The following is a 13198-nucleotide window of genomic DNA, read 5'->3' on the forward strand; positions in this document are numbered from 1 at the left end:
GGTACTGAGAAGGCAAACCTAACCAGTCTCGTAGAAAATATGAGGGCAGACAGGTTGAGACAGTAACAGAAACACTTGTGGTTTGACAAGCTTTTTAGTGTCTCCCATTCCTGGTAACAAAGAATTGTGCTTGTACTGCAAGTGATTGGGAGTTATTGGTATATACAAAGCTCCAAAAAAGAAGTAAGTGGGCAGAAGCAAGAGGAGTGGAATTACTCAATAGCAGAGTCTCCAATATTAGATCAAGACAGTATCAACCACATTAAAAACAAACACCTAAGAAAGAGAAGAAACTGTGGGATAGCCCCCTATTGCCAGTTGGTTTCTACACATCTGTTCAGAAAGCAGGTATGTGATTTATTTCTTTGCTCTTGACCAATAGAAGAATTTCATGGCAAGTACGTGACTATCAGTGCATTTACAGAATAGTGTTGTTCATTTGTGAAAGGAACCAGTGAAACATAACAGTATCCCTGTATCCCACTGTGACTTCTAAATACGTCTATTTAGCTCACAGAGCTTTGGAGTCAAATTGAACTAATTGCAGCTAAAACACCACCATTAAAAATAAACAAAACCGCAAGCCAGTAGCCTCAGATTTGGCAGTTTGTAGAGTCAGTTGGCCACACTCAGAAGTACAAACTTTCAGTGCACTCATAATACTGCAAGGATACTGATTTCCAGACAAGTCTGACCATGATTTAAGTGCACATGTAAATATATTTTATTTAAGCATCATGTAACAGAATGAAGAATTGGAATATAAGCAGCAAGTCAAACATTTATGATACATGCGATAAGTCAGAAAAATGATCAAAAACATGTTCTTAAGCCTGGATGTAAAGGCACTGACTTGATTAGCGTGATCCAGAAAAATAAGGCTCCTGAAAGACAAATTTCAATAGGGCATATCTCATAAGGAAAACTGATTAGGGGGAACTGTCAAATCATTCTTTAAATGGATTGAAAGACTATTTCTTGTATTTTGATTTTTTGAGATTACAAAGGCTTCTTTTCTTTTTCAACCCAAGAAAATTGTTTCAGAATGACAACAACTAAATTTCCATTATTTAGGGAACAAGGGTACAGTATAACCTTGATAAAAGAAAAAATGGTAACACAGATACTATGGCAGATGGTGAAGAAAGATAGGGAAGCACACTAGCCCCATTATCACTCCACATCCAGCACTCACTAAAATCAGCTCAATACTAGACTCAGGGTGAGAGTTGGCTCCCTCAGAGGCACTACACATCTCAGGACCACACTCCCCAGATCTCTGGGGCCAGAGGTCATCAATCTACGTGCAGCACAGGATGATCCCGCAGTTCTCTGCAAGCCACAGAATGAGTAGTAATGAAGAATATAAAAAGCAAACACTAGCTGACTCACGGCCAAGCCGTTAGGACCATCAACTTACCTGACTTAAGGAAACACTGAACTATGCCCAAAGCAGTGCAGCTGAATTAAAGAGATGCTGTAGCTAAGTTACCAAGTGCCTGGAGATGTACCAGGAATAAGTTCTGGTGTCTATACTATGACAGCCCATGGATGATGGAGTCAATTTCTCAACCAGCTGCACATAAGTCAACTATTCTCTCTCCTTGTCCGTTCCTCCAAATTTGTACATTCCCTCTGTTTTGTACATGTCTCCACCTATCTCCCTTAGGCCTCCTTAGATGTTCCCCAGATGCTCCTTACACCTCCACACTTCTCTTAGGCATTCTTCCCTTAAGCGAACTGCTTAGGTATGTTGCTATAGGCATTCCTGGAATCCACACACTAGACATCAGCCAAACTGAGTCTGCAAGCCAGCAGTAAAATACCTGTGTTGATGACTGCCAGGTAAGGGAGCTATCCCACCAACAGCTGCTAACAGGGATTTCAGGAAAGCAAAAACGACACAGCCTAACCACTGATATATTAAAAATACCAATCCAGGAGGAAAGAAAATGAACAGCACAGATGAAGCTTTGCTGATCTTAATGGAATAGTGGATTTTTGATACAGTTAAGACATTATGTAAGTCTGCAATATTCGTTCTCTGAGGCAAATCCGAGATTTTCATCTGAAAGTGCAAGTTCTAATTCACAAACATCCCCACCCTCTTTTTTTTTAACTCAGTATCTGGTCACATACCAAGTGCTGACACTCGGACTCGGATTCCACCCAGGAGGAACTGTGTATCTACTGGCCTCTTCTTTGAGAGCTCTTTACTCTCCAGAGTGTGGTTAACTTCCAGGAATCTATGTGGTCAGCAGCTATGGAGCACAGCACAAGCCTGTGCCTGTTGGTCATCTAGTTGAATGTGGCAAGGAAATCCTTTGATTAAGCTTAATTATGAGAACGTGCAGTTACCAGTGCTGATTACAGTGAATTTTTCTTGAAAGACTGTTGAATTGGTACTCTTAAATCAATGCCAAACTCATTTTGCTTTAGAGCCTACAACTTTTTACTTATAAGCAAGTATTTTGCTACACCACTGTCATTACCTTTTCCTCTCCTGCCAAGTCACTTTCCTCCTCTGCATCTTCGCTGCTCTTCTCGTTGCGCTCCAATGCATCCAAGAGCCCAACACACTGTCTTCTAGGTGAGACAAGCTCTTGTTCATATTCCATGCATAGGCTGGATGTTCCATCTCCATTTACTGGCATCACAGCATAATACAGATGACAAATTAACATTCCACATTATCTCTTATATTTTATTTGACTTAGTAATACCTCAAAAATTTTAACTGAGCAATCCACAAAGATGTGTTGTTTTATTTGATCTTCCACATCTTGCAAAATTGCATTATATGATTTAGCAAGAAGACTGCTTTGATTACTCACTTCCAAAATTGCTCAAGCATTTGTTACCACAGCCTGGTGGACTTGTCTCAAACTTTTCTTTAAGTGACAGTCATAGTTAGCCTCAGAAGGGCTTAGGATCGATAATAAAAAGCCTTACTGCAATAGTGGTCTGTGTTAACTACTTCAGCTCTATGGCTGTCACAAAAACTGAGTTCCTGTTTTTAAGAGATGCTGGCATGAAAGAGAATTTATTGTTTTTAAACAGAACAAGGATTTTTAAAGCCTACAGTTCTTGTAGCATCAATACCTATAAGACACAGTCACCCCTAGGTCCCAAGAATACCCATCCTCACTAATCAGGATCCAGGTATATTTGGTTTTAAATATAAGAATTTAGAGCTGTAGGTTGTGTTAAATCAGTATTGTTCTCTTCAAAATATATTTCCTAGTTGGAAACAGACTTCCAGTTCTTATCTTTCAATCTATGATATTCCACCAAACTCCTCCTGTTCTGCAGGACACTTTTTCATGCCTCATCTGCCTCTTTCCTCCGTAGTTGCAACTGGTTCCCCCCATTTTTTAATGCTGAGCTATGTCCCTTCTGATCAGACTTTCACATTGGTCTTTGAGCTCTCCCTGCTTTCTCTCCCATTCCAGTTTCTAGTCTCATGCTCCTTTTTTGGGTTTAGCTTAAAGCAAAGAAGTGTATCTATGAGGACCCAAACCTACCTTTTCTCTTCTTCAAACTGGGAACATGGTCGTCCAAGTTTTTGGCTTTTTTCAGGGAGAGTATCTGCCCAGATGAAGTAGATGGTGCTGTATCAGTTTCACTCAGGGAACCAGAAGGGCGTTGTGGCAGAGGTGGAGGCATCTGTAAGCAGTTTACAAAACTTCACAGTAGGCAAAAGCTACTCTTCCACTCCACTTCCTTTGCAACTGAAAATCCCAGCAACCACCCAAACACATATCCTTTTTCCCAAATAACCCTTGACAGCAAAATTATTAAGCATTCTGGATTTATGTGCTTTTGAAAAAAGGATCAAATAATGAGGAAGTGACACAGGTAGATGAAATGTAGTAAGCAAGCTTAGCACTAAGTGACCTGTGTAACAGAAAAAGGGTACCACCCTGCTAGAGAACGATTTCTTCCTGACACTATACCTGCAACATAGCTCCTTCTGGCAAAACACATTGGGTTGTCATTCTTTTTTACCATGAAACTCCCATTTATGATCAGAAAAGATCATCAAGTCATCCAGTATCATCTGTAACTTATTATTTTGAACAACTTGAATTTGGTTAAAGCATCTTTCAGGAAGTCGTCCAAGTCTGTACACGAAATTTTAAATGTTTACTTTAACCTTAATCTCCATTTAGAGGACAAAGAATTCTCCATTCTGGTTTCCAGCACATTTCTTGCTATGACTTTCTCCAGCCAATTAGAAAGTCTTTTTACAATATTACTTTTTAAATCAAGGAACTATTACTGAGAAAAAGAGCTTGTAAATGCTAAGAGAGAAGCCATATTAGTAAAGATGACCCAGTGATGAACTGTACTAATAACGGATGGGTTTGTCTCACTCTTTCTACCAGCCAGCTTAGATTTAAATTGAAGGGTTCGACTGATTCTTCCACACACATTACCCTCTCCCTGAAAGCTTTTTGATACTAACATCAGTTCCAGTATTTGCATACCGTCCAATGAAAGCTATGTTTATTTAGGAGGGACTGGAAAAGGAAGTTATTTTTGTGATCTAACTAATGAGTTGCACAACACATCCTGTCCCAGCTCACCCTTGGAGAAAGATGAGCCATATCTCCTTTCCCGTAAAGCTTCCTATGTTTAGAATTGACAAGACAAGTGACTCCATCACATCTCTCACCTGGCTTAGTATTCCGAGTTTCCAACACTATCAAGAAAATGTGTTGGGGGTTTATTTATTTATTTAAAGACACTTACAATTTCTTGAGCAACACGGAAGAAGAGGGAGACACTTCTGACTGCATGCCCAAAGTTGTTATAAACATTCACATAAGGGCGGACCCATGAAGGCAGCTTGTCTCTTACATCACCAGTTGTGAACCTGTGTAGAATTGAAAAAGGAGATAATTATTTGCCAAGTTGGCCTACATGAATTAAAAACGTGCTAGATCAGGGTCCAAAAGGACAAGGGAGGAACAGCAAGACAACAGAAGATTGAAACAGTGCAGTAAATATAACGGGGTGATGTCTTCACTCAGGAGTAAAGGGCTTTGTTGATACCATGTATGCAGACTTTAAACTTGAAGGACTTGGAGAGCAGGGTCCAAAGTGGCAACGCTAATGCCATCACATCCAACAGGGGAATAAGCCAGGCCAACCAGAGCAGCAACAAAGGTGCCTTAGCTGCCTCACAAGATGACAATCGGAAGACCAACCACCTCAAGGGTGTGCATGGCTATAGTGGGTCCACATGCACCCCTCCAGGGAAACCTGCATGCTCAATTACCTCTCTGAAATGCCTGTACACCAATACACACAGCGTGGGAAATAGAAGTAACTAGATATCTGTGTGTAGTTGCAGGGCCATGATCTAATTGCAATGACAGAGACATGGTGGGATAGCTCACATGACTGGACCGCTGTCATGGATTGCTACATACTTTTTAGGACAGTCAGGCCAGCAAGGCAAGGTGAGGGAGTTGCTCCTCATGTGAGGAAGCAGCTGGAATGTATCGAGTTCTGCCTTGGGGTGGAAGAAGAACGAGTCAAGAGCTTATGGGAAAAAATTAAGGAGCAGGCAAATATGGGTGACACTGTTGCGAGCGTTTGCACCCCTGTGAGGGGGAAGTCAAGCAAAGGAGCCAGGAGACCCGCATGGATGAGCAAAGAGCTTCTAGAAAAACTCAGATGGAAGAGGGAGGTTTACAGTATGTGGAAAAGGGACTGGCCACTTGGGAGGTATATAGGAACATTGTCAGGGTATGCAGAGATGCAACGAGGAAGGCCAAGGCCCACTTGGATCTGAATCTGGCAAGGGATGTCCAGGATAACAAGAAGGGCTTCTTCAAATACATCAGTAGTAAAAGAAAGACTGGGGAAACCGTGGGCATGCTGCTGAATGAGGTGGTTGCCCTGGTGATGCAGGATGCAGAGAAGGCAGAGCTACTGAATGCCTTCTTTGCTTCAGTCTTTACGGCTAAGGCTGGCCCTCAGGCATCCCAGCCCCCAGAGATTAGAGAGAAAATCTGGAGAAAGGAAGACTTGCCCTTGGTTGAGGAGGATTGGGTTAAAGATCATTTAGGCAAACTGGATCCTCACAAATCCAGGGGCCCTGATGAGATGCAACCACGAGTGGGGAGCTGGCGGATGCTGTCACTAAGCCACTCTCCATCATCTTTGAAAGGTCGTGGAGTACAGGAGAGGTGCCTGAAGGCTGGAGGGTAGGCAGTGTCACTCCAGTCTTCAAAAAGAGCAAGAAGGAGGACCTGGGAAACTATAGGCCAGTCACCCTCACCTCCATCCCCAGAAAGGCGGTGGAACAGTTCATTCTGGAGATCATCTCCAAGTACGTAGAGGAAAAGAAGGTTATCAGAAGTATTCCACATGGATTCACCAAGGGAAGATCATGCTTGACCAAACACATATCATTCTGTGAGGGCATGACTGGGGGCAGAGTCTGGCTGGAGGCCCGTGGCTAGTGGTGTTCCCCAGGGCTCTGTGCTGGGTCCAGTCCTGTTCAACATATTCATCAATGACCTGCACGAAGGGACAGAGTGACCCCTCAGCAAGTTCGCTGATGATACCCAGCTGGGAGGAGTGGCTGATACACCAGAAGGCTGTGCTGCCATCCAGCAAGACCTGGACAGGCTGGAGAGCTGGGCCGAGGGGAACGTGATGAAATTCAACAAGAGCAAGTGCAAGGTCCTGCCCCTGGGGAGGAACAACCCCCCGCACCAGCACAGGTTGGGGGTGACCTGCTGCAAAGCAGCTCTGCTGAGAAGGTCCTGGGGGGTGCCGGTGGACAGCAAGCTGACCATGAGCCAGCACCGTGCCCTTGTGGCCAAGAAGGCCAAGGGTATCCTGGGGTGCATTAAAAGGAGTGTGGCCAGCAGGGCGAGGGAGGTTATCCTCCCCCTCTACTCTGCCCTGGTGAGGCCACATCTGGAGTGCTGTGTCCAGCTCTGGGCTTCAAGAAAGACAGGGAACTGCTGGAGAGAGTCCAGTGGAGAGCTACCAAGATGATCAGGGGACTGGAGCATCTTCCTCATGAGGAAAGGCTGAGAGACCTGGGTTTGTTCAGCCTGGAGAAGAGAAGACCAAGGGGGAGGATCTTATCAATGCATATAAATATCTGAAGGGTGGCTGTCAGGAGTTTGGGGCCAGATTCTTTTCAGTGATGCGCAATGACAGGACAAGGGGCAATGGGCACAAACTGGAACAAAGGAAGTTCCACCTGAATATGAGGAAAAACTACTTTACTGGGCGGGTGCCAGAGCAGTGGAACAGGCTTCCCAGGGAGGTTGTGAAGTCTCCTTCTCTGGATATATTCAAACCCGCCTGGATGTGGTCTTGTGCCCCCAGCTCTAGGTGTGCCTGCTCAAGCAGGGGGTTGGACAAGATGATCACCAGAGGTCCCTTCCAACTCCTACCATCCTGTGATTCTGTACCATGCAATCAGCCAGTTCTTACCTTTTGTCCATAAAACCTGTAACTGTGCAACAGTAATGGTAGTACTGAACTGTGATGTCCCCAGTTGAGCCCCAGGCTATCTATTAAACTCTTTTTCCCTATTAATACATATTATATTAATTAATATTATCTTAATGGATATTTGTGTAATATAACATTGTTTCAGCAATATAATCTTTCTTCATTTTCCTCCTCCTTCTCTCAAAAAACCATAGTCCTGGTGACTGCCTTCTCAAATGAGGGATGGAGGAAATGCAAAACCATAAGTTACTATCACATAATTTCCAGTAGTATTACAAACACGAAGTCAACAAATTGGCTTATTTTGCATTAATACCATTAATCTCTTTCTGCAGCTCCAATACAGCATATTTTTGGAGCAGAAGAAAACCAATTGAGTTACTTATAGTGCAATGTTTCCATGACCTGTTATATAAAATAATTTTATTAGTTATGAACTGTAGCCTTCTCCATACTGTAACGCCAGCATATTTATATATAAAACACCAATACCCGTGTTGGGATATAAAGATGTTGATGTATGTTTTACGTTCTAGAGCCAAGGTTTCACCTGTGGTCGCATAGGAAGATAGCGCCATAGTCTTGGCGATGTCTGATGACCCTGCCGATAGCCTGGTTAACAGCCCGGGAAGCTTGCTGGCTGTACCACTCACGCCCAGATAAATACTGTAATAGGTGGGAGAAAGAATTAACATTATTTACCAGGTAAAACATAGCCTCTGTGCTGTAGTGTTACTACTCCTTTCTAAAGAAATAAAAACCAATTATCTAACAAGATCTACAGACAAATCTCTAAAAGCCTTGGAATGCCAAACACAGGTTGACTCGAATATCACACCTGACTTGTGGTGCACAGAAAACTCAAGCAGTAATATCCAGCCTGAGGGGCTATTTAGTATATGGTGCACTGCCAGCCTTAGCAGTACAATAGACTCACCATATCATTTAAGACCTAACAGCTATCCCAGAGGACAATAAACTGAATTTATAACGCCATTCATTCTCATGCCTGAAGCAACAGAAGAAAAAGCCAAACAGAAAGCAAAACAAAACATAAACCAAAACACACTTGCACCCCCAAACCACCAAAACAAAAATCTGCAAACCAGCCAGCACAAGCAATTCTTCCCTCAGAAAGGTAACAAAAATTTTGACTGAAACCTTAATTATACCAGTTTTTGAGCCTATATTTGATTAAGACCCTGTCACTGGAGGGAGAATTTGGAATGATTAATATTATTTTTTAAAAAAGTAACTCTCTGTGACAAACTCCCAAGGTTATTTTGACTTTTTGATATTCAGGGTCCCATGAGGATAGCAACAGCCAAAATCCACAGGGACAAGAGGGGGAAACAAATAAGCAACTTGCAAACAACATCAACCTGCAAACAGCCAACAGTGAAAAGTTACCCAGTATTACCTGTGCACCCGCACCACTTCTTCTCATTTCATCCAGGAACTGCATCTTCAAAACGACTCTGGGCTCCATACGAGGAGGAAACGGAAGCCCAGTGATGATAACTCCTCGTCCATTTATGTCTGCAAAGTCCAAGCCTTCACTGGCCTGAAGAGACAATGTTTTCCATTATCAACAAGATTTGAAGAGACATTTCAGAGCAATTCAGCAGTTTTTGGCTTTTTTTTTTCCATTAAATTAAATCCTTAGCCAAGTGTAGTTTATGAATATGTTACAACTAGTTTCAGCTACATTTTTTGCTTTTATTACCAGGACTTTAAACTTAGCTTTTTCCTCTAGAGGGCCCTGACAAAGCATACCTCAACCATTAATGCATATATTTTATTCCTGGATAAGCAGACCAGCTGTATTCAGAAAATGTCTTAAATATCAGTCAATCCTTCTGTATGCTGAATTGTTAACAAGACATGATAAGAACATAGCAAATCTTCTGACATTAAAAATGAACAGAATCATTTCGAAGCAATAATGGAAAGCTACCAGAATCTGCTCAGAGTCCACTAGACTACAGTGTCACATCTACCAGCTGTGCTGTTTACATCTGTTCAAGTATTTGTTGCTCATCCCCCCGTACATGCTCACGTCCCATGCTGTGCTGGCAAATCACTTTGTAAAATTAACAAAATCAGAGTTGAACAGACTGAAAAATAATTTGGGGTGGGAAAAGAGCTGGTTTGTTTTTCAGCTGAATCCATTCTCCAGTCTCATTCACCATACCGCACAAGCAGCTGTGATGGAATATAACATCAGGGATGGGTGGGTGGAATGACCAACTCTACTCAGCTTAAGCCAACACTGCTACTAAGAAGAGCAACCACAGCATGCACCATAACCCATCTGGAGCTAGCAATTGCATAGTTGTATTTACGAACATTTTATCCTAGGCACAAAGGAAATCCCTCAGGCTAATAACAGCATGAGGAGACCAACCTTAGAGAAAAAAAAACAAACCCTAATTTAAAAAAAACAACACAACCAACCAACCAAACACCACCCCCCCCCCCCCAAAAAAAAACCCACTATGAACCTGCCCTTCACCCCCTTGAAACAGGAAAGAAAATTCCTGTGAACTTTTAAAGACACTCCAGGCCTAGATACAGCTAGTAAAACAACGAGGGCAAGGGAGACAGAATCTCCTCTTCATAAAAAGGACTGGTTTTCTAGGTTTCTTTCAGGGAACAGAGAACACAAAAAAGCTTGCTAGAAGCTACTGCCAACGTAAAAGCTGAGCAACAACATGGGAGGGAATCCTGAAGTGATGGCTGAGAAGGGAGTTAGTTTTGGACCTTCTGACAACACATTTCCTTTGGTTTATCTTCTCATATATTTTCAATTTTGGAGTCAGACTACTAAACCTGTGACTACAATAAACTAAGCAGTCTATCCTTCGATTGCCTGTTACTGCAAAGCATGGTCTCTCCACAGACGCTCCTCCACTCTGGGTAATACTCTATTGTTGGACGGACAAACATATTCAACCAAGAGTCCCACCAAAAAGAGCTACATCTTTTCTTCATTGATCTAACAGCTGCTTTGGAGACTGCTCAAAAGAAGTTCAATCTTCTCAGTAAGCAGCAGCAAAAAGGCCCTAAAGGTAATTTATGACTTTGCAAATATTTCCACTGATATTGTATCAGCACTGGAAAATGTAAATGAAAGGCCACCAAAGGTGTCCAGAGGATCTGAAGTTAATGTAAATTTTTTAAACACTAAGCGATATTTTTGGTTTTTAGCAGTGTTGTTCTAACATGTTTGATTAAAATGTTTATTTTAGTTCTCCTCCAAAACTGTTGTTCTCATCTAATGGGTGAGTTTTTGGTGAGCAGCCAACAGGAAATTTAAGTATGATGCCCATCCCCTTTGAAGAACTCAGAGATGTATCTCCCTAAGGAATGAGGCATATGTAAACTTGACATAATTTTGAGAAAGCTTCAGGGCATCCTACTCTTCTTAATTTTTTCCATATATAATTACAGTCACATAACAGAAACGTACTGAAATCCAGAATTATGTTTTTTTTCCATCAGCTGTATAATCTGATCTCAGAGGAAACAAGTTCTCAGTTACATTACCTTCCCCCGACATACTGCCAAAAAAGCAGCTCCGTTGGACTTAGGACAGACAACTTTATCATAGTAGGCATCCATCACCTAAAAGATAGACTAGTTTAAGCAAGAGCAGGAATGGTATTATCCTTTGCATATGCATAAGTAGAAAGCTGTACTAGCTAAATTAGACTAGTACACTGAGATCTAAATGTAATTCGTTTGGCTTAGTATAATTTTCTTTACTTTTACTAATTGCAAATGTGAGAAGCCATTTGCCATTTGCTTTGCAAAATCCTTACATTACTGTGAAATCTAGAATACATCTGGGTAAGCATAAAAGATTAATGTCAGATACTTGTGACGAGAAGGTAAAACATGGACTGTCCTGTGTTTCTGCAGATCTTAGCTAAAACAGACAAACCAGAAAAGCAATTCAAGGATATTATTTACTCAAAGAAGCAAACAGAGCGGCTATAAACGAACAAGATGGCACTGCACAATTCCTTAATACCCAAAGCATGACAAGCTGGGAGGAAGTGTCCCGCAGAACATTAAAAGATGCTGACTACTGAACTGACAGCTTTCTACCAACTCAGTTACTCTGTACATATGTATGTTAGCCACTGTTACATCACTCGATTTCAAATGAAGACTGTACTCTCCACAACCAGCCAAAAGAGTAAAGGAAGAATGCACAGAAGAACTATACTTTCAAAGAAGCTCTCAGAGAGTTTTAATTTTATCCAAGTATGAAGTTTGGGTGTTTCACATCCCAACACATCTTAAAGAAGTCATTTAAACATGAAAACAGATTCTCAAAATGTTATGGGTATGTAATGCAAATAATCAACCTCTGCAAAGCTTCCTTTGTTCCTGGGTTCCACAAACATTGGCTTCACTTCTTCTATTCTTTTAGCAAAATCATGCTCCTGTTAAACAAATAATGAACATATCAGAAATGGTCATGTGAAAGTAAGTACACACCAGAAGCACCCACAAGAAAGGAAATGCTCAGGAGTGGTCACCACAGACTTCCCTAACATAGTCTGTTCCTCTTTTGCCAAACACAGGAAGAGATAGAAGGAGAAACATGCAATCCTAACAACACTAACGCTGATTCCTTGCAGTTGGTGCAACTAAGACATTACGCAGATGGGAGATTCATTTCTTTTCCTTCCAACTTGAAAGTTCCCAACATCTGCCTCCCAGAGACCCACTCTGCAGTATGACATCTCTGTCCCAGCATTTGCTTTTGAGGAGGAAGAGCATTTAAAACAGCACTATTCCTCCAAGTCTCACCAGGGACACTCAGGTCATGAGCATAGCAGTCACAAAAGCTACAGCTGCAACAGCTACAAATTAAAAATAAAGAGAAATGCTCACACTGGGATTTTTTTCCCATGAGTTGAAACACTTAGACCAACTATAATTTGGAGATTTAATGAAGAGAAGTCTGGTGAAATTAAACAAACTCTGAGATCAGATCAGATGAGATAATGTATTAAGATTCTTTTGGGTTTGGTTTCTACAACACTGCATTTCAGTGTACTGTGAACAAAATAAAAGAAGCCTGGCCCAGGTTTTTACTTGCCAGATTTTATAGTGTACTTATTAATAACTAATTTTTAACGAGCGTTGTTAGATAGCTTAACTACAAACTGACTGACGTGTGTAACTAAGCCACCTATAAAGGCAGAGTAGTTAACATACTCTCCAATATTCCAGGCTCTTATCCATGACAGGATACGATGGGAAGAATACCAGCAGTCCATGTGGTACAACCCGCACAAGGTTACCTGCAACGATAGGCGAGTGTATAGTTGAAGGCATTTTCATCCTGGAATGAAGTACAGAGACTGCAGAATAAAAATAAGCTAACAGCATGGGTTCCTTCCAAAATCTTTTTTACTTTCTTAACATGAATGTTCATGTATTAGAAGTAATTTTATTTTTTTATATCATTTCAATAATCTTGGCATCAAGGTATAAACTTTAACACAGATGCTTAACTAGCTTTCTAAAGTGTAGTGTTAACAGGATAAAAGGTATTAGGAGCTACACCAAACACTATAGACAAAAGAGATACAACACCATCTGCCATATTTTTCCTTGTTCCAGTAGGGTCTATTTTAGACCATTTCCTCTACTCTTTGTCCACTGCAGTCTAAACAGTCACAGCAATGGA

General features: G+C 41.5%; 1 protein-coding gene across 8 annotated transcripts in view; it reads right to left on the bottom strand.

The window, feature by feature from the left end:
• RTEL1 (regulator of telomere elongation helicase 1) overlaps positions 1-13198 on the bottom strand; it is a 57051-nt gene that overhangs the window by 18033 nt on the left and 25820 nt on the right. For all 8 annotated transcript variants that reach the window (XM_064465458.1, XM_064465465.1, XM_064465464.1 and 5 more), the window contains exons 20-27: positions 12724-12809; positions 11865-11942; positions 11038-11115; positions 8909-9052; positions 8039-8154; positions 4756-4879; positions 3525-3666; positions 2493-2647 (exon numbers count right to left, since the gene is read on the bottom strand). In XM_064465458.1, the coding sequence (XP_064321528.1) occupies positions 2493-2647; positions 3525-3666; positions 4756-4879; positions 8039-8154; positions 8909-9052; positions 11038-11115; positions 11865-11942; positions 12724-12809 (923 nt within the window). The remainder of the gene's footprint in view (positions 1-2492; positions 2648-3524; positions 3667-4755; positions 4880-8038; positions 8155-8908; positions 9053-11037; positions 11116-11864; positions 11943-12723; positions 12810-13198) is intronic.

This window comes from Phalacrocorax carbo, chromosome 14, assembly GCF_963921805.1.
Source record: "Phalacrocorax carbo chromosome 14, bPhaCar2.1, whole genome shotgun sequence".
Classification (NCBI taxonomy): domain Eukaryota; kingdom Metazoa; phylum Chordata; class Aves; order Suliformes; family Phalacrocoracidae; genus Phalacrocorax; species Phalacrocorax carbo.